Raw genomic sequence first — 26,237 nt, 5'->3', positions numbered from 1 at the left:
TGGGGGCGAGGACCGAATTTGGCAGGGACGTAATTGAAAGAATCAAAAGATAATTGAGGGCTGAGTTGAAATTTTGCGTATTCTGGCGCCATTTTTTAAATGAAACGGCGCGTTTTCCCCAAAACGACGCCGTTTCATAAAAAAAAAAAAAAAAAAAAAAAGGAGGACCGAACGGTGCCGTTTTGAACGGCACTATTCACCTTTCTTCTTCCTCCCCGAACGTGCAGCAGCATGGACGAAACCTTTGTTTAATCAGGCGGTGCCCCTCTCTCCTCGCGTGCGCTGACAGACCAAGCCCATGCACCTCGGACGATGCGAAGCCAGGAGGGCCACGCCGTGATCGACCACGCTCACCGACCAGCCGACCGGCGCTGCCCCCCACGTTGCCCCAGCTCAACCCACCTTGTTCTGCTCCCCACGCTGCCCATGCAGCCCCGCTCCTTTGTCCGCCTATAAAAGAAGAGGAAAGATGTGAAGCACGGGAGAGAAAGGGAGACCGAAACCAAGAGAGAGAGAGAAACTGAAGGAGAGAGAAACAGTGGACCTAAAGAAATAAACACCTAAAACTCAAGAAAACGAAACTGAAAAAAAGGGAGAAGAGGACAGAAGCCGTGGGAGAGTTTAAAGAAAACGTTAACCGAACACGACCCGAGAGGATACACCCGAACTGTGGGGAACCGTCGTTCTGAGCCGCCGATCTCCGCTGCAACACCGTCAACCCGTACGTGCGACCAGCAGCCTCACCTCCGCCGTGCCAGGTATTTTTTCTTTCCCCCCCTACGTTTTCATTTTTTATATTTGTTATCCTCCTGCATGCAGAATCGTTCTGCATGCAGGAGGTAGGGGAAGGGAAAATAATTCCCTTCCCCGTGGGTTTTTTACACTGGGCCGGGTTTCCGGCCCAGTTTTGTTATTATTTATTTTGGGCCAGACCGAGTCTGGCCCAGTCAAAAGAATTTTTTGTGTTGGGCCGAGATCGGCCCATCCTCCTTGCGGGCCGAGATCGGCCCATCCTCCTTGCGGGCCGAGATCGGCCCATCCTCCTTGCGGGCCGAGATCGGCCCATCCTCCTTGCGGGCCGAGATCGGCCCATCCTCCTTGCGGGCCGAGATCGGCCCGATTCTAGCTAGGTTGGGTTCGGCCCATTCATTTGGGCCGGCCCAACCCGATTTGTTATTATATATATATTATGAATTATAGTATATTGTAATATATATGTGTGTATATTGTGTATATATTTTTTCTACTAAAAAAAAAAATATTTCAAAAAATCTAAAAAAAATATTGTTGATTTTCCTGCATGTTTTGGTCAGAAGTGTTTAATGTTGGTTTGTATTTTTATACCGTAAAGATACAAAACCAGTGTTAAAAATACCCGGTTTTCGTCAAAATATCAAAGATTTTCAGAATAAAAAATGTTTTTGCTTTCAAAAAAATTCTAAAAAGTCCCTAAAAATGTTGTTGATTTTTCTGCATATTTTTATCAAAGTGGATTAATATTGGGTTGTATTTTTATACCGTAAGAATACAAACCCAGTATTAAAATGCCCGATTTTTGTTAAAGCATCAAAAAATAAATATTTTCCAAAAAAAAGGTTTTGTTTTCATGCATACGGCCTAGCCTCTCCAATATATATATATAAATATTATAACATCATATTTTCACACAACAAAGAAAATTTTCAAAACAATATATGTATTAGCATGCATTTTGGCTTTAATAACCAGTTTATTTAAGCCATGAGAACTAGGCCAATATTTCAAAAAAAATCAAAAATCTTTTTTTTTTTGTTTTCTTTTAGTATTTGGGATTACGAATTTATACGTAAAACGTATTCCTAAATATTATTAATGAAATTTTGGTATGGACGTTAGAACGGTTAGGATTTTACCCGATAAGATAAAGCCTTTCTTACCGAGGAGGATTTTTCTTGAACCATAGACAGACCAACAACTAGAAAAACACGAAAAATACCTTAGATTTTATCAGACAATAAAACAATGCAGCTTACCTTAGGTAGGGCGTATTTGGGGTGCTAATACCTTCCCTTTACGCAACTAGTCCCCGTACCCGATCTTTGAGACCAGTTAGGGTTCCTAGTGACCAAAATACTAGGTGGCGACTCCCTTTCCATTTTCCACCCATAAAAGACAATATTTTCTTGTATCCCCATAGATATAGATAGATTTACATTGTAGATAAGAAAATGGAACAAACAATACATTTTTCGCCGCGACGCCGCACACGTGCGACACACCTTTCACAAAAAGTTTTTTTTTTAAAAATAAAGTGGGGGAGGGGGATGGGGGTGTCATGTAAAATAAACATGTATCAAACATGGCAAAGAAATCAGTCCAGTGCACAATTGGTCACTGTTAAACAGAACCTGGGAACCAAAGATTAAATTTTAGTTAATCCTCTTATCAGAGGCTAAAAATAATATATCCGTTTGAATTCAGCAGTTGAAGGAATTACATGGTGTAGCTGATATTCCCAAATCATTTAATCAATCAAGAAAAAAAAAGAGAGTAATTTTACCCCTTTTGAGTTTGACTTGGACTTGTTGCTGCTATGATTTGAGACGGATGATTTCTCCTTTGCTTGTTTCTTCACAGCTCCAGTTACAATCTCAAATATTGTTGGGAGATCATTTATCATAGTGAAAAGACGTTTCCTGTGTCACAACTTGCATTATATGATTGGGAAATGAAAGTTGATAGACAAATTATTCACATCAGCTGGCAACCACGTATTGCAAAGAAGGAATGAAAGAAAAGAAAACAAACACAACACTAGAGAGGCAAGTTTCTATGCTCCACCATGAAAATCTTTCAAGCAGAGTAAGCTAATTTCAAGAGGAAAAAAAATCTTGTTAATGCAACTGTTGTTTCATCGCTTTTAGGAGCAGTCTCACCAAGATGAGGCCATCAAAGAGTTAAAAACACTAACTACTTTATCACACAACAAGCTCATACATCTTGTACTAAAGTGACAGGAGAAAAGGTCTTTTCATATAGAACTGCATCAAGAAACAAATCTCTGTTAAAAATCTATACTTCACAATACTGCTATTAAAAAAGGTAGAGCTATCGGTATAAAAAAGATATTGGCATGCAGCATTAACTTGGTTGTTAAGAATTTAGTTTCTAAATTCTACAATTTAAATCAATTGTATTAAAAAAATGTCAAACAATTTTCTTGCAAATAAATAATTACTTTGGAATTTTGATAAATGATACGAGCATATCTCGACCTTGAAATCAGATGAGACCATAAAACAAATAGCTGATCATTCTTAATTACATACCCTTTTCTCTTCTATTCAAGATGTCACAAACATTAAATTGTGGGCTCTGAGAACAATGCTATTAAAAATCTCCATAAACTGGATCTGGGGTGATTTAAATTCCCAACAAGAAAGCCAAATCCTAAGCTTCAGTTAAATTACAATATGTAGAACATAACAGACATTGTGAGCACGACTATGAAAGTGCATGGACGTCTGATCCCCCTTTTCTTTTCTTTTTTGGAAAACTAAATAACTAGAAAAAACAAAAGATTCTTTTACGTTGACATTGAAACACCAAAGTTGGAAGCAGGAGAGGGGGGGGGACTTGCCTATCAGTTTTATCAAAACCAAATCTAGAGCCAAAGTAGAAAGCCACAGCAAGCAACCATGCGTCACTATGAACAGCAACTAGAGAGAGCCAATCTTTTTCTTGCATCCCATCTCTGGCAAAGTTAATTCCAAGTGCAGGCTCTGGGAGTTCGGGAGGCACTTCTTCAGCAGGTAAATTGACTTCCCACTGTTCATTAGGGAACCCATACAGGCAAAGATTCTCCTTTTCTGTAGGGCACACTAGTTAGTTACATGTATATTTGAACATCATCCACTGTTAAAATGAAGTGAGAGACTATAACTATAATTAAAAATAAAATAAGAGGCAATAAGTTTATAACTCTATTTTTCTCTTTCGCAAGCTATCCAAATCACTCGGCAAACAAAGATCACAACAGAAACAGTAATATCAGCATGCATCTCAAAAAAATCAAATGCAATCAGAGATGCTGGAAGGTGAAAATGCTATTGGAAGTGATAAGGTGCAGTTCCTCCTTAAGCTGCAAATAGAAGGCGTACAAGAAATTATACAGAAACGCCACACTGAAACGTAAGAGAAATAAAGCTCCTAATTATCACCCTTGACTTTGTTATAGACGTCAAGAAAAGTTAATTAGCAGAACCAAATGAATGAAAATAGAGAAGCTTGATAATCGTAAGAACAAATATAAAAGATCGTTTGAGTTCTACGTCCAAAGTTAATTTTTCTGTGGTTTGAAACCAAATCAAGCATACTTCTAAGGTAGTATAAATTTCAACTTGTTTTAGACAACCACTGGATTTAAAATCTGAAACCATAAATAATACAAAATCCAGCATATCGATATTTGGAATCATAACAAACAAGTGGAGTGTAAGTAGGAGTTGAAAAACTCACAGAAATACAGCAAATAGAACTCATCTCGACACAAATAGAAGAATCCACCCAGATCAATGCCAAATGTTCCAATGCACAACAGAAAATGATTCGCTCAAGGATCCCTAAACAAAGTTTGCTTGAATTTTTGAAGAAAACACTTCTCTGTCCCCAACTCAAGATTGTGGAGGCTGGAAACGTAGCTTATGGAAAATGCATGTAGTATTTCTCCTTCTTAACAATCAAGTAACGTCAATAACTGTTTGAAAAGAATAACTTAAATCTCAAGTGCGAAGCCGAAAATAAGTGAAGTAGAACAATCGTATAAAAAAGAAGAAGATTTTAAGCTTAAAGCCGCACTAACCAGTTTTTTATTTTTTTAAAAAAAAATAGCAATGCTTTTATTAATCAGTTGAACTTTACTCCTAATAGAGTTTTTAATATACAAAAATTCAAACAACAGAACACCACCAAGTAATGAACAAAAATTAAAAAGCATGGTAGAAAGATAAAAGAACCCTAACCAGGATCACACTGCTGATAAAATTCTTCTACATCTGCCAAAAAAAAAGAAAAAAGAAAAACCACCACAAACAGACGTAACATAACTCACAATGCGAAATTAAAATCCGAAAAGAGAATTGAGAGAGAGAGAGAGAGAGAGCAGAACCAGTAGTTAGAGCTTTGATCATTCCAGCTCTACGGCCTTTAAGATCCCTGAAAACCTCCTCTACAGTTCGGGGGTTGTACTGGGCGCCTGCGTCCATTTTCCCGTACAATTCAAACAAACAAATTGTGCTGCAGATAGACCAAGATAAATACTAAATAATTTAATTATTATAAAAGAGAGAGAGAGAGAGAGAGAGATAATAAAGGAAATCTATCTTGTTTTGGAGGGGTATTTATATTTATGAAGAATCCAAAAAAGAAGTTCCTTTTCTTTTTCTTTTCTTTTTCTCAGTACTTGGTAGCAGAAGCAGGAGAGTGTAGACAGGGACAGGCCACAAAAAAAAAAAAAAAAAAACTAGTCCCAATGACTAATAAACTTCTGGTCAAGTGATGATGAATTCCTTATATTTTAAAAAAGGATTTAAAACATCACTCTAACTGTAGAGGTCCTATCAATGATTAAGAGAAAGAAAAAACTCAAGTCCCACCTAATTTGTTGTTTGCTTCCTTCCTTCAACTCAAGTAGTAGTTTTTAATATTTCTTTGACAATCATCATCATCTGAGATTGAGAGGGTGTTCTTCCATCCTTCAAATCAGATTTTAAGCTAGCTTTTGAGACATCTAATTGAGGTGAATTCTCCAGCCGAGTTCAATATAAAGTATAAACTAGATCCTGTCTGCCTTTCTCTGCAACCCACGAGTCGAGGAAATTTATAAATCAATTAAAAAAAAAACAAGTTTGACGTGGATGATAGAGACTCTCGTTATCCACGTCGCATTCGATCCTCGGCTGGAGGATCCATGATGTGATGTTGTTGGGGCTCACTCATCTCACAGACACAGCCTCAGAGCACACAGATTTCTTGAATCCAAATCCAGAATTAAATTGGGGATGCTGAAGTGAGCTGGGGTGGTTTTCTAATCCCTGTGCTTTGAAGGACTCCTCTCTCTCTCTCTCTCTCTATCACCTGTGAATTAAGATGGGAATCAAAGAGGGAGAAGAGTACGAGATCTCAATCAAGAGCCATCTTGCTTTACGATGATTGAAGATCACGTACCTGTCATACACGTGTCATGCTTGTTTGCTTTTTAGAAAACATACAGTTTTGTTTTCCGTTTTAAATTTTTTTTATTAATTACTGTTTTTATTTTTTTATATACCATATCAAAAATTAATTTTTAAAAATAAAAATTATTATTTTAATATATTTTAAAAAAATTACTATAACACCTACAGCTGACTCTATTATAGTTGCCGTGTTATTAACCTGCCCGGGGAATTTTAAAATTATTTTTTTAATATTAACACATTAAAACGTTTTAAAAATATTAATTTAAAATAAAAAAATTTAAATATTTTTAAAAATACTTTTAAAGTCAAAAATAAATATACCCTAATGTGGCACGGACAACCAACTCAATTATAGTTGCCATGATATTAACCTGCCCAACCTGCCCCGTGGACTTCCAAATTTCAGAGTACGTTTGTTTTTTATTTGAAAAATGTGTTTAAAACTTTTTTATTTTTTTAATTAATTTTTTTGGATAGTTTAATATGTTATGTTAAAAATTAATTTTAAAAAATAAATACTATTTTAATTAACTGGAAAATAGAACCGGGCATTGCGATGCCATAAAAGTTCTTAATTAACCATAATTAAAGTTCATAAAAGATTGATAAACTACAATTAATAAACTAGTCTCCTTGGCTCTTTATAGATCGACCTTCCGCTGAGAACCTTAAACTAGTGATCAAGTGCGCAGGTTAAGATAGGTGAGGTGCCTCCAAACAATATAAATAACTAGCATTGAGGAAACTTCAAAACACCTAGATTTGTGGAAACATACAACATCTGAGCTCCGATAACTTATTTCAATTTTCTGAGACTTCTTATTTCATACAATCACAGCAGGCCGGAGGAGTTTGCTAGCTAAGGAGATGTATATCAGGATGGTGTACACTATACCAGTGGCATTCATATTTTCTGAACATCTGCTGAGGCTTGTGAGACCAACAAAAGTTCTCTGAGAAAACCAGAATGCCTTGGACTGATTTCACTATTCTGTGAGCAAACCCACGAAGTGCTTTTACTCTGCAACTTCACGGAAAAAACAGAGTCGAGGTACCGATACTTTTGAGTTCGAGGTGCTGCCCTGAGCCAATTTATAACATCTCAAAATTCTAAATGAATCACCTCCCCTCAATATCTGGAAGCAGAAATATAAAAATCTTCATCAAGAAGTGTGTAGAGAGTATTGAGCTTCGGCCAACACAGCAGTGATAAGAATCTTCACCACAACTCAGATTCTAGAGCTGGCTATTCCACATCTATCCTAAGATGGTATGATATGATAATAACATGGAAATGTATAATACGAGGTAACACAACATAAAACAGGCTGTAAAGGATAAGCATCAGGTGGTTTCTCTCAGGTAAACAGAGTCTTCATATACAATGAAAGTGCCTGCGGCGGAAAAAAAGACTTGTCAATTGAATACAAGCTTATTGGACCATCAAAGTATAAAGCTTGAAAACTGACAGATCATCTTTTGTTTACAAGAAATTAGCTGTAATGGTCATCAAGCGCAACAAGAAAGGAAAAGCTAGAGAGATTGTGCAGGCTCTCTCATGAAGGCTAAAAATCCAAACCATGGGTCGCGCAAAAGTAAACATCAAATGGTGTAGAAGAAGAAGACTAGAAAAACCCAGATCCAGGGGCAAAGTCCATCCCATCAAATATAATCAGATACCAGTTTTTTCTTTAGCTATTACATGAAAGGGGATTTTTTCCAGACATAATTTCATAAGATTTCAAGAAGAAAAGGAATCACCTTTGTCATCATGGGATGAATCATGTTCCTTTATCTCTGGAACATGCTTTTCAAGAAACTGCTGAGTAGTTCTCCAGTAGTGATCACCACCAGCAAGCCAAGTGTCCATATGCATGCCATTAGGAAAATCCACAAAGACGCATTCTCTATTATGAGCAGCTGCTTTACCATAGAGCATTTGCATATGGAATGGAGGAACCATTTCATCTTGCAATCCAGAAAGGAAAAGAATTGGCTGCTTAATCTGCATTAAGAAGGTCAATCCAACAGTGACACATCGAAAGAGGAAATTACAAAAAAAAAAAAAAATAGAAAAGAGTCACCGAACTGTAATTGCCATTTCCAGAAACGCAATTCTGAAAATAGCTAGTTCAACTTCAACAACCTGTGTTGTATAAGCAAATCATACAGGATAGGAACATGCACTTTAATTCTTCCACAAACCAAAGAGAAGCAGGGACACATCCAGCCTATAACTCCAAATATATATTCTCGAATAATAGAAGATATAGATGATGTCCTATGGGTGGCAACAAATGATTGACATGGTCTTCCACTCGTTTTCATATGCACAAGTGCTTTGCATTCACAAATAGTCAATAATGAAAAGCTTGACATTCCACTGACATTTAACCTCACCTGGCCAACAACGTCAATGGTACTCCATGGAGAACGTACGAGAAAATTAAGAAGTTTAGGCCCTTTTGAACTCGTGCCTCCAATAAACCACTTTAGGAAGGGCAGTATAACTCCAGCCATGTCCAGAATGGATGTAAAAGTGTTTTCCAGGATCAATGCAGCAACCTGAAAGAATAGACCAGATAAAAGATGATGACAAACACACAAGAAAAAAAGGGGTGAAAAACAAATTAATACTCAAAATGGAAAGTGAATAAATTACAATAACTCCAATAAACAGTAACAAAGATAAATAGTAACTCGTAAGTGTGCTAATTGAATTGCAGTGAGCTTGGACAAATCACCTTCTTTATTTGGTTTCTTTCATGTCGATGAAATGACTAGTTGGGAGAAAAAGAAAATGAAGGTATAGCATATCAAGATTATCATATTTTAAACTGGAAAGAAATGCAAGATGAAAGCAAAATACAAGGAGAAGAATAAAGAACTGTCCTAGCCATCACAATAGCATCTGCAACAAGATGAATACCAAGAGACTGTATCATCAAAATTTATGAGAACCTAAAGCACAATACGAGTGATTTTAAACTACATAAATACATGAAGCCACATGACATGATTAGTAAAAGCTTGTTCATTATTCAGGGAAAAACATAAACAAGATTTTAAACTACAAAAATAAACAGCATATGGTACTAATCGAATTATCTGGAGCAATACCTTATCAGGATTGTTTTTTGTGAGCAGAGCCCCAACTGCACCCCCAAGTGACCGCCCAAACACGACTATTCTAGATGTGTCAATGTCAGTCCTCTGTGAAAGATGATCCAAAGCAGCCTGCCCAAAGAAAGAAAAGCATATAAGGGCTGAGAACAAAGCTATAGTCTACGCATGTAACCATTGGGAGATAAAGGTAACAGGGCCAAGAGAACAGCACACCTGAGCATCTTTTGTGATTCCATGCTGCGAAGGATATCCATCACTTGCTCCATAACTGTTTAGATAAAAGAAATGACGGAGCATTTGTTTTCAATCAGACAAGCAGCAAGAATACAGAAATATAAACAAAAAGAAAGTGGTTAGCAAAATCATACCCTCGATATGAAAGCATGAACACATTGCACTGCAACCTCTGAATCATTATGCGGACCATTTCAAGACGATGGGCAATGTCTGAAGGTTAATAGTTAAGGCCTCTAGTTTCAGAGAGCCAATAAGTAAAAAAAACTTAAAGCTGAATTAACCCAATACAGGACAAATACTTATATGATGGTAAATCATGGTAAGGATACTTCCAGCATTCTCTTGGAAAAACAGGACAGTCGGACCTGCAAAACCATCAAAACTAATTTCTGAGCTTCGGAATTTATACTATCATGAATGCAACTAAAGAAATGACACGTTCAAATTTAAACTAAACCTAATCCCAATTAAATTTTTAAAAATAATAATCCTTTACTTTAAATTAAATTCCAATTTCATGTTCGCCTATTTAAACCCTAGCTGAGATTTAAGAAATAAATGAATGACCGAAAATAATTGGAGTGATGACCTCGGCTTTCAGGGAGTGCTTTAATGAACCACGCGTGAAGGCGGACGCCATCGGAGGATCGGAGCCAAACGTCCTCGTAAAGGAGACGGAGTCGGGCAGGAGTGACCGGGTAGGATTTAGTGAGACCGGGTAACACCGGGACGTAGACAAGCTTCTCTTGAAAGGCTACAAGCAAAGCCATCCCTGCTACCACTATGCCTCCTACTCCGTACAGCAACACACCCATGTACGACACCATTTCCTACTGTTGCTCTTATCGTTTTGATTTGGCAGTCTTCACCCCCTCTCTCTCTATCTTGCGGTGACCGTGGGGAGCTGTTTGTTTACGATTTGATTTGAAATAGAAAAACCGAAAAAAACATTGACGTTTGTGTTGGGTGAATCTATCTATCCATTTTTCTTTGGATCTTGGGGTGAAAGGAATGTGTTGGAGAATGTGGGTGCACAGGTGTCAGAGTTAGACCCGACGCCTACCTGAGATTTAACCCGATTCAAGGCTCGGGTGGCTGGGTGACTGGGTCAATTCCCAAGTCAACCTGCATCTTTATCAAAAACAATTTGTTCTGGACTTTTAAAAGAAACGATGTTGTTTGGACATGAAGTCAAAAAAAAAAAAAAAAACTGAATTAATTTGTTTTCAAAAATAAATTAAAAAACAAAATTATTGGAGTTTACTCATATGTTCTCAATTATATTTGATTAAATCAATTAGATTGTAGGTTGACCTGCTAAATTACCTGAATTTAAACGAACCAACTTACAATCCAATTCAATAAAAAACTTATCTCATGTCAGGCTTTGTATCGAAGGATTATTGGATTAACTTCCTCGACCAAACAAAGTTTAATAATAATAATTAAAAATATATGAACAAAGAATGATTACTTAATAATTTTATTGGTTTAGTTAGCCAGTGATAAAATGTATTTTTATATTGGCTTCGCTATAAAAAAAGATAATTGAAGTTTATATATTTTTTAGAGAAATGAAAGTAGAAATTATTTTTGGAACATCTTTTAAAAGACATAAATTTTAAATTAAAATGGTTTTTTAACATCTTAGTGTAGCTTTGATAACCAAACATCAATTAATTTAATTGGGCGAGTAATATAAAATTATTTTTCAAAACGCTATCTTAATTTAAAAGCTTGAAATTAACATTGACCAATCATTTTTTACATTTAATTATAATTAGAAGAATAAAATTTATAAGATTTAAAATTCTAATACTATGTCAAAGAATTTTATCATCCTAGATTTTTAAAATATTGGTTAAAATCCCAAAATTGATTTATATTACTACTGATACTAGTGTTTAAACTTTTAACTTGAAAATAATATTCTGGCATAGGTGTGTTGAAGTCCGTTTTTATCCTATAGGCTTCAAGGCCAAGTTGAGGTCTAAGATAAAGATTGTTAATCTCATAGTTTTGGTAATATGATCCATCATTTCTTGGCGAAGTGACTGGTAAATCATGCTTATTACCTGCAAAATAACTGTCATGGAAACATAAAGAGTAAAAAGTTAAACCTGATAGAAGGTTATCTTTTTCTTCTTCTTTTTTATAACCCATGAGGTCTCTCCTGACGTATTAGTAAAATATCTTTTTCTTGTCTAGATAAAAAGTCTTTTACGTATTAGGATAAGATATCTTTGTCTTGTTAATGTAAAAAATATTTCTGACTTATCAGGATAGAAATATCTCTAACTAGTCAGGATAAAATATTTTTGACCCACGGTTATAAAGTTAAAGAGAGCATATGCCTAGCATCTATAGATCTGATAGATTTCTATACTTATAGACATTGGGAGCTAGTGGGTCTAATAGCTCACTAGACCTATACACGTCTAGGCTCAACGCCTGGTTAAGCCCGGAGATGATAGGTCTGGTAGCTCTTCAAACCCACACATGTATGAGATTGTGCTTGGTTAAGCCTAGAGATGGTGGGTTATAACCCTCTATTTGTCTATACTTCTGAAAGATAGTCCCACACAAACAAAAAATAATAAATGTTGATCCATTAATAGCCCCCCAAATCATTAGGTATTATAAACAGATTTTGAAAAGCATTTATCAACAGTATATGGGACCATTTTTATCTTTTCCATAAGAATGTGTGCACCTCTTATGACACTGTTGGGATCCTCAAGTCCATGTGTCTTTTTTTTACGAGAAGAAGGTTTGACTCGAGGAATGAAAAGATGATTGGTTTTCAATGTAGTATTTAAGTAGTCTTCTTGAGATATATGGTGATATGAAAGGTTTTTTATGCAATGGTGGAGATAAAATGATGTTTTCTTTATAACCTTAATCGCTCTTAATTTTACTTTTCTTTCATTTTTACTTTCTTTTGATTTCTGAAAGAAAAAACTACTTTCGCATAAAAAAACATAAAGTCACCTCTTCTTTAATCTAAGAAAAAACTCGTATAGCCATCCATAAGACCTCTTTCCAAAATTTTCTTTTTTAATCAAAACTAATGGAGCACAGGAACATTAAACCCATCTATAAAAAAAAAAAATGTGTCACATCTATTGATAAGGAGTTCATGTTTCAACCAAAACCTGGAAGGAGTAACAAGGGATATGGGTCCCTCAAATTAGGTTCCAGAGTAAGAGTGGGTGCCACATTAGCGACCTTCTCTAATGAGAAAGATAAGAGAATATCCCCTCATAGGAGTCCATCTTCTGCCCCTACTAGAGACTTTGAAGAAAGAATAAGGTCGCCTCAAACTCTAAGGACGACGTCCCTAACAACATATGTGCTACAAACATAGGATTCATGGCTTGTCACTAACCTGATAAGTATATAGCCCAAATGCCTCACCCTAATGATCGCATCAACCAACTAACCCTAGGCACCTCCTAGGGTTATTTTGAAATTATTACCCTCGTTTACATGCACACGATGGGATACTCATTTCCTCTCCAAGGATTTGTGAGAGATTTGTCTAGCTACTATCAATTAGGTTCAGACCAGCTACATCCAACAGGTGGACAATCATGTCCTCCTTCAAAACATTATTTAAAATGGTTGGGCTTGAGCCCATGGTAAATATTTTCATGGTTTGCTACCAATTGGTCACTAGCACTGACTATAGCAACAACATGATATGGTTCTTCACCTTTGCTAATAGAAGCAATGGTGATTTAAAAATCATGTTAGCTAGGAAGTCAATGCCTGTCAATAAATTAAAGGGGAAATGGTTAGTCATAGGATATATTAGGACAGTCAATCGCCGAGAAAGATTGCAACCAATTTAAGGTTGTCCCCTCTACTAAAGGGTCCCTCTTTTGAATTTGACCCACACTAACTATGAAATTGACAAAATGGCTAAAGGATATTACCACGTTGTTTTGTAAGTATAAAACCATTATGCCATTTTGTTTCTTTATCGCATCATTTTAAAATTTAACCTTTATTTGTCCCTACAAGACTAATAGCTGAAAAAGAAGGAGATACGTCATTAGAACCTCTTATAAAGAACTTGCCTAGGGGTCTTTGTCTCGTGTCACTAATGGAGACAAAGGTGAAAAGGGAATGAGAGATTCCTTCATCCTTATTAGGAAACTCTTTGCTCTTAAGGACCCTACCTCCTTGAAGATAACAATAGGGGTCATAAACCCCATAGAAACTAGGGGTCGTTATCTTTCCTTATCTAGGGAAAAAGCAAACCTGACTCCCCATTTGAATGATTGCAAAGGAAAAATTCATTATAGAGGCCAAATTACGAAGCATTAAGGTGGTTTATACCACACTGAAGGACCAAGCACAAAGCCTTACCCTTGAGTTGAGTTCTAGGAAAAAAGTGATTGAGGCCTCCTACAACTAGGTGGTTCCCCTGATGCAGGAGCTTTTTGAAACTAAGGCCTCCCAAGTTAGTCTACGAGTTGAGCTTACTATTGTAAGGAAAGAAGCCCAGCGTTTCCATTCAAAGTTTGAGGCCTTAAGGAATTCTCCTAAGGAGTTCAAATAATCTTTCAGGGGTTTGACAACTTTGACCAAGATGGTGGGAGACAAGATTTTCCTTGTCATGTCTAACCTGTATTTCTTTAACCTTTCAAAGGGAATGCAAACAGATTTTAATACGACCTTCCATCTAGTCTTAGTCCCTGATTTGACATATATATTCCTAGTCAGGCTCAGTGTAACCCAGCAAAAAGAGTAGCTATCTTAGGAGCCTAAGTTGGATTTTTAGATCCTTTTTATATGTATATATGTATTCTTCTGTCGTATACATCATTTCTTTTATAATATAATTCTTTTATCTCCATATTGCTTTTCACAAGTTTAGAGTCCTTGTGTAGAGTTCTTGTTTGGGTTCATTGCCCATATTTAGTTAAACATTTACAGGTCTAATGCCTATACTTAGAAGATCATTTCTTAGTTTGACGCTTATACTAAAGGGATTATTTCTAGGTCTAACGCCTATACTTAGAAGATCATTTATAATGGTGAGCGACGAATCATCTAACCTTAGTAAGGTTTATGATGGTTCTGCCTTCTAGGAACTAAGAAGGGATATCATTTGTAGGTGTTCACTTATTACCGATGTAATGTTTATCCCATTCAAGCTAAAATGTGATGTAGCATTAGGGAGAACATGTCAATTTCTTTCAAGGTAAACTGTGTTGTAAAACTAGGAAGACGTTCATTACTTTCAAAGTAAATATGTTATCGTAATAAAGAGAGTAAATTCATCCCATCTTAGAAATATTTGATAGGATTGTGCCCTGAAGAGATCGTATCCATCCTTGTTGCTGATGCAGTGTCTATCTCATCCTTAAAGAAAAGTGTGATGGCATTTAGGAGAGCATGTTGATCCCTTCTAAGGTAAAATATGTCATAGCACTAAGGAGACGTTCATTACTTCCAAAGTAAATATGTTATCACACTAGAAAAAGTAAATCCATCTTATTCTAGAAGTTTGAGAGGCTTGCGTATTCAGGAGACCGTATCCATCCTCGTTGTTGATGCAGTGTCTATCACATTTTTAGAGAAAAGTGTAACTGCACTAAAGAGAACATGTTGATTTCTTCCAATGTAAAATATGTCATAACACCAGGATGAAATTCATTACTTACAAAGTAAATGTGTTATTGCATTAGAGAGGGTAAATCCATCTCATCTTTGGAAGGTTTGAGAGGCTTGCACCCTAGGGAGATTGTATCTATCCTCATTGCTGATGTAGTGTTTATTTCATCCTCAGAGAAAAATACGATTGAACAAGAAAGAACATGTTGATCCCTTCCAAGATAAAATATGTTATGGCACTAAAAAGACATTTATTACTTCCAAAGTAAATATGTTATCGCACTAGGAATGATAAACGTATCCTATCTTTGAAAGAATTGAGACACAAAAAGTAGAAAGCATTTGTTATTTTGAACAATATAATTCATATACAAGAAACTTGCATTTCTAGTTATTAACCATAATACATTTCCATCGCACTTTGGGGTGCAACCAACCAAAATAATATTTTCGTTGCGATTATAGTCCTGGTCCTAAAAGGTATATGATAAGTGCAAAAATATATATATATATGTTTTTACTCCTTCTACAGTATTATTTTTAATATATTTTGAGCTTATTTGAATTTATTGGAAGCTATTTTTATGAGTTGGCATGCTTAAAAGACTTTGTGAATTAATTACTAAAGATAAGAAATTCTGCATTTTATGTTTTGGATGTAACTTCTTGTGACAGGTTTTTTGCCATGTTAGAGTTCTTGAATGAGAACATGGGTTTTATCTAAGTTGAAGTACACATGTCAAGCTTTCCAGGAAGGTATTATAGGCAAAAATCCGATCTCATTTAGATCTCTAATGAGACCTGCAAACTTGGACTAGAATTATACTCGCAACAAAATTCTCTACTTTCATACTAGATATTCAAATGAAAATATCTTGAGCTTTAGATACCGAAATTAGACGATTTAAAAGCTCCAATTTATCTACACATCTAGGACAATAACTTTCATAGGTACTCCAAGTTAAATAAAATTGTTTAAAGACCAAAATCCAGACGCAACCTGAAGGACGAGAAGGGTCTCATATTCTAATTAGAAAACTAACGATGCCAAGCATCCCACTACAACTAAAAGTCTAACATAAAAATGGTAAGCCTTAGGACCCAAAAAAGATACATATCAAGCCTCTAACATGACATGAATGAATTAATACAGCTAGGATGATCGAATATTGCAAGAAACCAAGTCAGAAACAAAGTCTAAGTTGCAACAAAGTTGAAATTACAACAGAGTTTTGACAACAATAGAGTCAATTTTCAAAATAAATTCTGATAGATTTATCCAACCTTAAGGACCAAATAAAAAAAAAAAGAATTAAGTATCATGAAGACTTCTAATTAGCCTAATAATCCTAAAGAAATTCAGCAGCCAATGGAGAGGATGAATAAAGCAAAACACAATTGAAAAAGGGTCCGAAAAACATTTCTTTCTTCTCTGCTTTTTTAATTTTCCAGCAATTATGAACTAAACTCCTGAATTTGATTCAAGAGATGGCATGTTAAACAAGGTCAGAATTATGCTATTGATTGTCATTCAAGCTTATTGAATTGTTTTAAGATGGCATGTATGCTTTCTAGTTTCTTTCAATCCGTAATTGTTGTTAGGAACTAGAGTAAGAAGAAAAAGAATTAATTTGATTGCTGCAACTCTCATCTTGATTTATTAGGGAAGAATAAACTAAGTTATATTGTCAAGCTTTTGAACGTTTGCTTAGAATAAATGTATAAATTTTATGCCTAAGACTATTGCCAATTGAATGAAAAATGCTTTCAATATTACATTCGCCTGGTGGTAAGAAATTGATTAGAGAGTTTTTCTTAATTAATGTACTTGTAATCTTATTGATTTCCCTCAACTTTAAGAGATATCAAATTTATTTGCTTAATATGAAATAATATTTATTTTACTTCGATGATCAACAAATTTATAAAAATAGATGTGTGGACTCTTGAGCTGATTTAACGACATATCAATTTATTATTTTTGGAATTATTGTTTCTTGAATTTTCCATTCAAATCTTCTGTTCTTTCTCATTTCAGTATATTGTAGGAAGATTAAACGAGATTTCCTTTGGGTTTGACTTAGTTTCCACGATCATACTATAAATTTATTTTGTTTATGATAGTTAAGTCAGAATTATATTTTGGTGGTTTTTACGACCGATCAATATACACCTACCTTTAATAAGGAGGTATAGCTCAATGAGCATACCCCCCTCTCTTTTAATGCTTTTCAAATTCTTGTACGAATGTTTATTATGCATCTATTATGATTAGTTGTAGTTTCATGGACTTTTTGTATTTTAATATATCTAATCATGTTTTAAGCCAATATGCATATTTTGGAATGTATGTTCAAGATACATTTAAATGCATGGTTTAATGATTTAAGACTGTTAATATGATGAAGATAACATGTTTAAATGTCAGTTTTGATGTTTTAAGATTTAGGTTGATCACTTGGTTTTGTTTTGATTTAATGAATTGGTGTTTGTTATGATTAGATTATGGTCTTATATTACTCTTTTATATAATGTTAGGGTTATCTCATATTTTGTACATGTTGAAGATGATAAAAAAAAAAAAAACAAATGTAAAAATTGATGTAATATTGTTTTTGTTAAGGGAAATGCATTACTGAAAATTCTAGGGTGTGATTTGGTTAAGCTACTATGTTAACTTTTTTTTTTCTTGTTTCTTTAAGTATTTTATGGTTTAAGTAGGTCAAATTAGGCATGCCTAGGTTAGTTTTGATAGGTTTATACTTTGCTTCTTTGGTTTAGGTTAGTTTCTAGGTCTTAAAAAAAAAAACCTATGATTTTTAGTTAAAAATGTGCTTTGGCAAATGAAAAAATGCCCACTTTCTACATAAACATTTTAAATTTGAAAAGTTTAGATAGTTTTTTTTTGTCCATATCAACTAAAAAACTAAATGATGTTGGGAAGATCATCTATTAGTGTTGTGAAGTGCTCTTTCAAATAGATTAGTGATTTGTTTATACTTTTTAAGTACTGGTTTTAGGCACATTGTGTTGCATATGGATTATTCAAGTTCTGTGAAACATTACTATATTAATGGCTCTATTTCCATGAATTATATTCAAAACATTAAATATATATATATATATATATATAGCATCCACATTATGTAGAACATTCAAAGTATTTTATTTCTAATAGATAAATAAAATTATTCACGATAGAAGTCCCTTTTAAAAATTATAAAAAGCATCAATAATGCAGTCTTATTTTTTATGTTTATTACATTAGATATAAAAATTGAGACCATAATCTATACTTTATGTCAATAAAAAAAATCTATTATGTTTTGATGTACGGTTAAAATCAAAAGTTCTTCTATAGTGGTGTTTGCAAAAACAATTATGATGCTATAAATCAAAGAGTTGCACGCTAAGACTAAGAAGATGCTCGAGAGTATAATTTATTGCTTTACAAAGAATTTTTTGTTTATAAATACATTAAAATAATTTTTTTTATTTTTTTTAATTATTTTTTACATTAGTATATCAAAACAATCTATGAAAATATAAAAAATTAATTTTAAATAAAAAAAATTAAATTTTAATTAACCTCTACTTAAACCACAATTTCTTTCAAAAGACTCTGAATAGCTTCAAACAATTTAAAAAACACACCCCTACATCAGTGATCGATCTAATGTTTATTCTTCTTAACTATGATACCAACCCCTTCAAGTTTTATTCTCTTTAAGCTAAATAGCAAGAAAGAAATATCTTTAACTTTCAAGTTGCAATCATAAAATCAACTTATTCCTCTCTCAAATGTGCATAACTTCCTTGCATATTTCAAGTTATTCCAGCCGTAATCTCTAGGTTATCTTTTTAATTGGTCTCCAGATAAAAATAAATAAAAATGACTTTCGTTGATCAGTCTATTTTGAAGAAAATGTCAAATTTGTCACTTGCTTTTCTAGCTTAAATGTCTCAAATAAATATTTGATATTGACTTTAAAGTTTATTACTTTCAACTTTTCAATGATTTTGATATTCTTATATCTAAATTTAAACATCTCCATGCCCAGCCTACTAACTAGCTATACAAAAATAACCCTCCACGGCCAATTTCTTTGAGAAACTATGGCTTTGCAGACCAAGAAAGTTTGAAGCCTGTGACACCTTTACATATTTTAGACCACACGCGAGCTATAATATATTCAACAAGTCTATAGCCTTGACCAACAGGCCGGACCACTATACTAAAGCTTGAAAATACATCTTAATAATATTTTTTATTTTTAACATCAATATAATTAAAATTATCTAAAAAAAATAAAAAACATTGAGAACTCACCAGCAGCGTTCTTGTAAATGACATGAGAACCAAGCAGCAAGCACCAAGTACAACGCCTTTGGCATTGTTCGGCGTCGACATGTACAAGAACGAAACAAACACAGATTATCTGAATCTTATTAGCAGTTAAAAAAACATTATAGGCGAAGCTACTACCCCAAGTCTGATAATTTATTTGATAATCTGATGAGCAAACACTTGCATAGTTACCATATTTAACAATCAGTGCAACCAAAGGATAGATTTCAAAGACAAACTCTTTTCAAACCATGTTGACACACGGAGGATGTATTTATAGAAAGAAAGCAAACTGCAGAGAAATCAAATACATAACAGTGTCCTTCGTGCACTTTTTGTACCAAGTAAAGAGACAAAGCCAAGGATGAATTGCCTGGACCGGTGTAGCGGTCTTCTTATTCCGCATTTTCACCGAACGACAGAAGCATGGTGTTGGGTTCCGCTGCTCATAAGCCCACCATTGATTTGCACACCTCCACCAAGGTGAGCAGCAATACCTGAGAATCCGCGATCTGGCTGCCTGAAATTGACATCACTGTTGGAGACACTGGTGGTGTCAGAGCGGGTTGTATTTGAGGCACTGGATTGACCAGTTCTTGATTGGCAGCTTTCAAGTTCCGATGCACCATTCTTTGGGTGCAAGTGGATGGTATCTAAGACATTACACTGGCCATGAGAGGAACTGGGATCAGATCGTTGGAGCTTTTTTGTGCTGAGAAAGCGTCCACCAGATCCTCGAACCCTATTTAAGGCATGAATGTGCCGAGACTCATGAAGGTATGGCTGCAATCCATTAAGAGTGGCATGGTAAGTCGGTCATAAATAACAAATTAAGAGCAATGTATTACTTTGCTGGAATTGCAATGTGTGCTTTCACGTTTACTTTCCCAGGAAGGAACCAGCTATTTAGCTTTAAACATTATTGCAACTAAAAGAGATAACAAAATACTTCAGTTTACCACTACTCCCTCTAAAATTCCAGCCCTGAAAATAAATGGTCGCTGAATAGACATACCTTTCGATTTTTCACAAGTTTGTTTTGGGCCTCAAGTTTTGCCCGGGATTGTCTCCTTCTCAGAATTCCATGGTACTGTTTAGCATTAACATAAATAGGTCCATCATCTGCAAGATCAAGAGGCAGTGGGACTCGTCCAGCAGTCATCCCCACCATATGAGAACCCATCTGGGGCTGAATCTGGTCAGGTTCCAATGATAATTAGATCAAATTGGAGAGCAATAGTTACAACAAATCAAAAGGAACATAAACAGTATACAAATGATACTTTAAACACACTTATATCATCACTCTAAAAGGATCAGGATCATCTTTCACCCATTTATGTAGGGCCCCAAAAGTGCCCTAACAAAGTAGATTGCAAAACCATCCAAAAGGAACATTACATACAAATAACGGCCAGTAACATATAAACAACTCAGAAAATGCTGCAACAGATAACAAGACCATAGCACAGCACAACTCTACCTACAAAAAGATGGTAAACTCATGTACTCAATGGTACTTACAAATGCATGTGGTCCATATGGATTAAACAGCCCACCAAAGTAAGGATCAGCACATGGATATGGAGTACGAACCTGAAATGATGAAAGTCATTAATCTATAATTGTAACCAAGATGACAAATAGAAACCCATGTAAAACCAGCTCAACCTACCATTGAATAGTTACAATCAGCTTGCGAATGATTGGACACACCATCTGGAGTACTCAGCAAGAGAACCGGCCTCATTTTGCCCTCCACACCCTTCCCACAACTTTCATCTTGACTCATGTATATGGAAAAACAACCATTCCATGTTAAAGGTAACTTAGCAATATGCTGATAAAGTAGCCAATTCAGCCTCATAAAGCATAGCAAATAACATACATCACAATAAATGATACCGTGGGTATCATAGGAAACATATTAAAGGGTATCATATCCATCAAAAGAACTGATATAGTAACACAAGTTCTAGTTGTAGCAAGTTACTGATTTATGCAAGGATCTCTTTTAACGATATATCCTAAACTACCAAGGGACTAGGATTCCAGTGGAAGTCAAAAGGAGGTGAGAAAATTATTTCAGATATCTTTAGAATATAAACAACTGGTCAGGGAACAAGCAAATTCACAGAAATGAGATAAAACATAGATACATTATCAGAGGGAAAGAGACTACAAATGAGAAAACAGATGAAGAATTGAAAATCCAAAACTAAACATCTCATAACCCATAAGAACATTTTAAAATGCATTCAGAGAAAAAGGAACACGTGCAGACACAGTTGTTGAGAAAGCTCTTTGGTCAATTCTGTAGAATTCAGATGTCAATGTACAAAAACCCAAACAAAACATGAGACAGAGAATAAAAAAACCTTACGTACTGTAAGGGTGTTTAATGGCTGAAAAAGGCACGTTAAATATATCATACAAAGGATTCAGATGATTTGTCTTCAATTGAACTCCCATGACTTCTGATAACATGCAACAAGAAATCATCTGAATACAAGTGGCGCATTTCTCCATTATCAACAAAAAGAAAAAGAAAAACGGAGCATGTGCACACAGGAACCAAGTGATTTCATGTGTGTTTGGTAGTGTGGTACAGAGTGTTTTTCAATTGAAAATGCATCAAAATAATATTTTTTCAGTTTTTTTTTTTTTCATTTTTTATATAGGCACATCAAAACCATCCAAAAACACCTAAAAAACATCAATTTGATGCTTTTTCAGGCAAAAAGCAATTTGAAAAGAAGGTTATAATACACTCACTTCATGTATTACACATAGTTTGAAGTTTTCAAAATCTGAATTTATGAAAAAAATCAAGCTCTGATTAGCTTCTTGTAAAGCTAGCTAGGAAATTTTAGGTGACATGCTAATAGTTCGAACATCTCACTGAACACTCATTGTAATTCTTTTTTAAAAAAAATAAACACTTATTTTACGTTAGAAGAGATTCCTAGACCCCAAATTTCCCCAGAGCAGTAAACACCGCTTTTGAAAAGAAAATAAATGTCCCAATGTTTTTCTTCTGCTATTGATAACAATATGTACCTTCAAGAGCCAAGTCACAGCCTAATTTGTAGCCACGCATGCCCTCTAAAGTAGAGGAAACAAGTTGTCTTCCCTAAGACTAGTTGAAAAATAAAAATGTGCTTTGCAAGTGTAATGCATAAGATAAAGAACATAACACAGTGAATAAATGTGTGCTATCAAAAATAAGTACCAGATTCAGACGAAATACATTGACCTTGTGAATTGGTCCCTCCCATGGCACTCATTTCATTGTGAGATTGACCAATTGACAGAGTTGAGGAGGATTCCTGGTCCGGAAGATTAAGTCCTAACTGCTTTGCTTCATGATAAGTTTGGGGTGAAGAGTCTACTTTAAAGCTTATGTTCTTGGATAAAGATGGTGAAAATTGCTGTTCATTTGAATTCCACCATGAAGGGCAACTGACAGTAAAGTGTGGTTCATCAAAGTTTTTCTTCAGCAAGTTCTGAATTCGTAAAGCCATCTAGTTTATCTATATATATATATATATCCTGAATTTGAAGAAAATCCTTAAGCAATCAAAGATTCTTGGTGGCTCCCCTTTGAGATTACTGTTTAGCTGTCCCAGAAAAAAAAACAAGATCCACTGAGCTAGGCTGCTTCAGTTACATAAGAAAATGTGACAAAAAATTTAAAATCACGTCAAAATGGATAGGTAGATCGAGATGAAATACACAAAATAGACTAATTTTTCACCATGAAACTACCAGATGAAGCTTTTTGACACAGAAATAATCTCATGCTGAAACAACCAGTCAGGTTCAAATCACCACTGTAAGGAAAGCTGAAGTTACCTAGAGTTTGTAATTTGAATAAAAAATATTGAATACTCAAAAAAGGATGGGAGACACTTAGAGCTGTACAAGGATAATTCAATATTGAAATGAAATAAGAACAGGTTTTTAAATATGTACATATATATTCAATCTAAACTAGAAGTACTTGTTTTTAGCACTTCTAGGTAATTTTTGGAAGTTAGAAACGCAAGTCTTTAAGAACTTTATACACCACTTATGCAACTGATGACTGCATTCATTTTAGGCCTCAGCTATCACATAAGAATCTCATGGTTTACCCATGTTTCCAGGAAACTTGTTCAAGGCAGGTGATAACTAAAGTCATATCCATCAGAATCCAACACCCAATTCTCCATCAGTATCACTAAAGTGCAATGGGTGTGCATAAATGTGTGTTTGCTGGCTTGAGGTTGCTTCTGTGGTTGACAAATTTACCATGGACGAGTTGGGGACGAAGTGGTCCTATCTAATTGTACAAGAATCAACAGATGGAAAGCATTTTATGATACAATGTACAAACAAATCATAACTTACAATAAAAAGGAAAAATTAACTCCCTGACATGAATGCTCACACTAACTTGCTGCCAATGAACATTCACTACCATAGCATGAGATTCTTTCACAGTTACTCCAATTTAGTAAAGTATTTCTTCCTAAGAGAACAAGCTAAATAACTAAACAAAACATTTGTTTTGACCATTTAAAGAACCTGACCTGCCATCAATATCAGAAATGAGTTTCCAATCAATAGATGATTCCTGCTGCACCCAAGAAACAATATAAGAAAATATAGTCCACGATTAACCACTATAAAGAATTGGCGTGCCTAAAATTTTCCAAAAGTGGGTGAAACATGCAATATTCAAGCTCATTACGAATTGAGCAAGAAAGTGTGTCATCCACTGAACCCGCAAAACCGGTGAAGCTAAGAAAAACCATTGATCTTGGCATGCAGCGTAAAAGCATGTATAAACCAGATACTTGGCCAACATATTGATTCAGAGCTCAATGGCTACCACTTTTAACTCGTTACTTCAAATCATTAAAATGCACCACGAGACTTTTTCCCCCCACTTTTCCATCAGCATACGAATATGTAAACTGCAAATTAAACCTACCGGAGCTCCAAGTTTTTGGAACCTAAAAAGTAATGCCAGCAATTAACTGCGCTATGCAAGTAAGACAAGGCTAAGAAACTAACAGGAATGATTAATGTATATGTACAAACTAGTAAATCTAGCATTGAATAAGCATGCATGGAATCAAAGTCCGACCACAACAAGCAAGCCCACTACTTAGGGTGCCATATACTCTCCCTGTAACCTCTTGAATGCATTTGGAATACCAAGTGTAAGATGAATAAAATCACAAGAGAAATCCTCAAGAAACCCATTCCAATATCAGGGGAAAAAAAACATCCAGTCAATGCAAAACCTAACCTTTTGAGAACCAGAGAGTAAAATAAACAAAAAATACAGAAAAAAATTCCAAAAGTCTAAGAGACGGGATAAAAAAAACCCAAGAAACCAAGAAAGAAAGAAAAAAGCCAAAAATAGTAGTGAGACCCAAGAACTAAGCATAGCAAAAGGAGTAGATATAGAACCACTTTCCCATCACCATGATCTCAAACTCCACATGCACACATAAAACAGCAAATAAAACATACCCACCTGGATTCTATACCCATAAATTTTATGCAAGCCATCAAACCAGGAACAAGCAGAAATAAGAAAATGAAAACATCGAAGGGGGGAGAGAGAGAGAGAAAAGGAGAGATAAATAAAGTGGAAAAAAAAATAGATGTAAGCAAATAAAATAGAGAAAGAAAGAGAGAAAAGGAAAGACCTTTGGGATCTGATAAGCAAGTCAATAGTAGACGTTGAAGAAGAAGCAAAGAATTTCAAGAAGAAGCTGTAGGGAAGAAGTTGGGCATGTCTCCCTCTCTTGAAACTCTCCAAACCACCATCCCGCAACCACCTATCCTATCACTATAAATTTCTACCCCCTCCTCTCTCTCTCTCTCTCTCTTTGAGTTTTGCTTTGCTGTGACAATTCACATACCTACAAAGCTACTAATAATTTCTAGATAAAATAATATAATCACTCCACCACCACCATCACCACCTTCTTCTTTGCATATTGTTGCCTTTTTTTAATGCATTTTCTAACGTTTTCTTTTTTCCTTAGGCTGGCCCACCTATCCCCACCCCAACACGCCCTTACTCTTTTGGCTTTATTCATAGCCGCCGTTCACTGTCCATTCCATACTCCACTATGTGTATTGGTGCACTTAATCAGCTCAACCGTCCCTGTACTCTCATGATTTTCTTAATGCCATCCCCACAATTAATTTTCTGAATCCGGACTGCTTTCATGTGGGTTCCACCTAGTCAGTAGCCCTCTCCTTAGAGTGGAGTAGACATGATTTCATATTTTCCTTTCTTCTTCTTCTTCATCAAAGAACAAAAAAGACAGAATTTTTTTTTTAAAAAAAAAAGTAGCATAACAATCTGGCATTTCTCGTCCAAGATAAAAGGAAATGGTAATCAACGAAATGCAACAAGGTCGCTCATGTCATAACATCGTTCTGTTATGATGGATGAATCTACTGTTTGCTGTACCATTTCTTCAGGTTAATGAAAGTTGTGGGAAGTTGTTTTCTTTTCAAGTAAACCAAAATACAAATAGAACAAATATACTCATATCAACATTCGCACTCTCCCTTCCTTTATCTTCTTTTTAGAAAAAAATCACATAAAACTACATCTTTCTAATCTAGATATTATATACAACATCAAAAAACCAACCCATCACCTTAACCTT

The 26,237-nt window shown here is 35.1% G+C and overlaps 3 protein-coding genes across 11 annotated transcripts; all 3 read right to left on the bottom strand.

Annotated features, from left to right (window-relative positions):
• Positions 1–1,955: 1,955 nt before the first annotated feature.
• On the bottom strand, positions 1,956–6,118 carry LOC118048052 (PHD finger protein ALFIN-LIKE 4). Of its 2 annotated transcripts, XM_035057568.2 has the most exons (5): positions 5,634–6,118; positions 5,147–5,274; positions 5,001–5,033; positions 3,620–3,848; positions 1,956–2,675 (listed from the first exon to the last, which is right to left on the bottom strand). In XM_035057568.2, the coding sequence occupies exons 2-5, from the start codon at positions 5,241–5,243 to the stop codon at positions 2,504–2,506; spliced, it is 531 nt and encodes a 176-aa protein (XP_034913459.1). In that variant the 5' UTR covers positions 5,244–5,274; positions 5,634–6,118; the 3' UTR covers positions 1,956–2,503. The 2 variants fall into 2 exon arrangements, with proteins under 2 accessions (XP_034913459.1, XP_073266096.1); XM_073409995.1 differs by lacking the exon at positions 5,001–5,033.
• Positions 6,119–6,786: 668 nt separating this feature from the next.
• On the bottom strand, positions 6,787–10,700 carry LOC118048053 (alpha/beta hydrolase domain-containing protein WAV2). Of its 2 annotated transcripts, none has more exons than XM_035057572.2 (8): positions 10,171–10,700; positions 9,911–9,946; positions 9,713–9,791; positions 9,558–9,612; positions 9,339–9,455; positions 8,619–8,783; positions 7,980–8,223; positions 6,787–7,354 (listed from the first exon to the last, which is right to left on the bottom strand). In XM_035057572.2, the coding sequence occupies exons 1-8, from the start codon at positions 10,406–10,408 to the stop codon at positions 7,338–7,340; spliced, it is 951 nt and encodes a 316-aa protein (XP_034913463.1). In that variant the 5' UTR covers positions 10,409–10,700; the 3' UTR covers positions 6,787–7,337. The 2 variants fall into 2 exon arrangements, with proteins under 2 accessions (XP_034913463.1, XP_034913460.1); XM_035057569.2 differs by having other exon boundaries at positions 6,787–7,612; positions 10,171–10,697.
• Positions 10,701–19,689: 8,989 nt separating this feature from the next.
• LOC118048054 (nuclear transcription factor Y subunit A-3) lies at positions 19,690–25,541 on the bottom strand. 7 transcript variants are annotated; one of them, XM_073409992.1, is made up of 8 exons: positions 25,260–25,541; positions 24,129–24,175; positions 23,312–23,387; positions 22,787–23,174; positions 21,230–21,336; positions 21,079–21,150; positions 20,570–20,749; positions 19,690–20,337 (listed from the first exon to the last, which is right to left on the bottom strand). In XM_073409992.1, exons 4-8 carry the CDS (start codon positions 23,076–23,078, stop codon positions 19,963–19,965), a joined length of 1,026 nt encoding a protein of 341 aa, XP_073266093.1. In that variant the 5' UTR covers positions 23,079–23,174; positions 23,312–23,387; positions 24,129–24,175; positions 25,260–25,541; the 3' UTR covers positions 19,690–19,962. The 7 variants fall into 7 exon arrangements, with proteins under 7 accessions (XP_073266093.1, XP_073266092.1, XP_034913466.1 ...); XM_073409991.1 differs by having other exon boundaries at positions 24,129–24,172; XM_035057575.2 differs by lacking the exon at positions 23,312–23,387.
• Between the last annotated feature and the right edge of the window lie 696 nt (positions 25,542–26,237).

This window comes from Populus alba, chromosome 6 (genome assembly GCF_005239225.2).
Source record: "Populus alba chromosome 6, ASM523922v2, whole genome shotgun sequence".
Classification (NCBI taxonomy): Eukaryota; Viridiplantae; Streptophyta; class Magnoliopsida; order Malpighiales; family Salicaceae; genus Populus; species Populus alba.
Note: the sequence above shows the minus strand (reverse complement) of the source record. Positions and strands in the feature narration are given on the sequence as shown.

Excerpts from the sequence above, each read along its gene's own strand:
- LOC118048052 (XM_035057568.2), bottom strand. The coding sequence starts at position 5,243 with ATGGACGCAGGCGCCCAGTACAACCCCCGAACTGTAGAGGAGGTTTTC. Across the intron at positions 5,034-5,146 it reads GATCAAAGCTCTAACTACTG|ATGTAGAAGAATTTTATCAG; the intron begins GTTCTGCTCTCT and ends TTTTTTTGGCAG. Across the intron at positions 3,849-5,000 it reads TTATCAGCAGTGTGATCCTG|AAAAGGAGAATCTTTGCCTG; the intron begins GTTAGGGTTCTT and ends TGTGCCCTACAG.
- LOC118048053 (XM_035057569.2), bottom strand. The coding sequence starts at position 10,408 with ATGGTGTCGTACATGGGTGTGTTGCTGTACGGAGTAGGAGGCATAGTG. Across the intron at positions 9,947-10,170 it reads AGCACTCCCTGAAAGCCGAG|GTCCGACTGTCCTGTTTTTC; the intron begins GTCATCACTCCA and ends ATGGTTTTGCAG. Across the intron at positions 7,613-7,979 it reads TTCATCCCATGATGACAAAG|GCACTTTCATTGTATATGAA; the intron begins GTGATTCCTTTT and ends TTTCCGCCGCAG.
- LOC118048054 (XM_073409992.1), bottom strand. The coding sequence starts at position 23,078 with ATGGCTTTACGAATTCAGAACTTGCTGAAGAAAAACTTTGATGAACCA. Across the intron at positions 21,337-22,786 it reads ATGTATTTCGTCTGAATCTG|ATGAAAGTTGTGGGAAGGGT; the intron begins GTACTTATTTTT and ends ACATGAGTCAAG. Across the intron at positions 20,750-21,078 it reads CATATGGACCACATGCATTT|ATTCAGCCCCAGATGGGTTC; the intron begins GTAAGTACCATT and ends GAACCTGACCAG.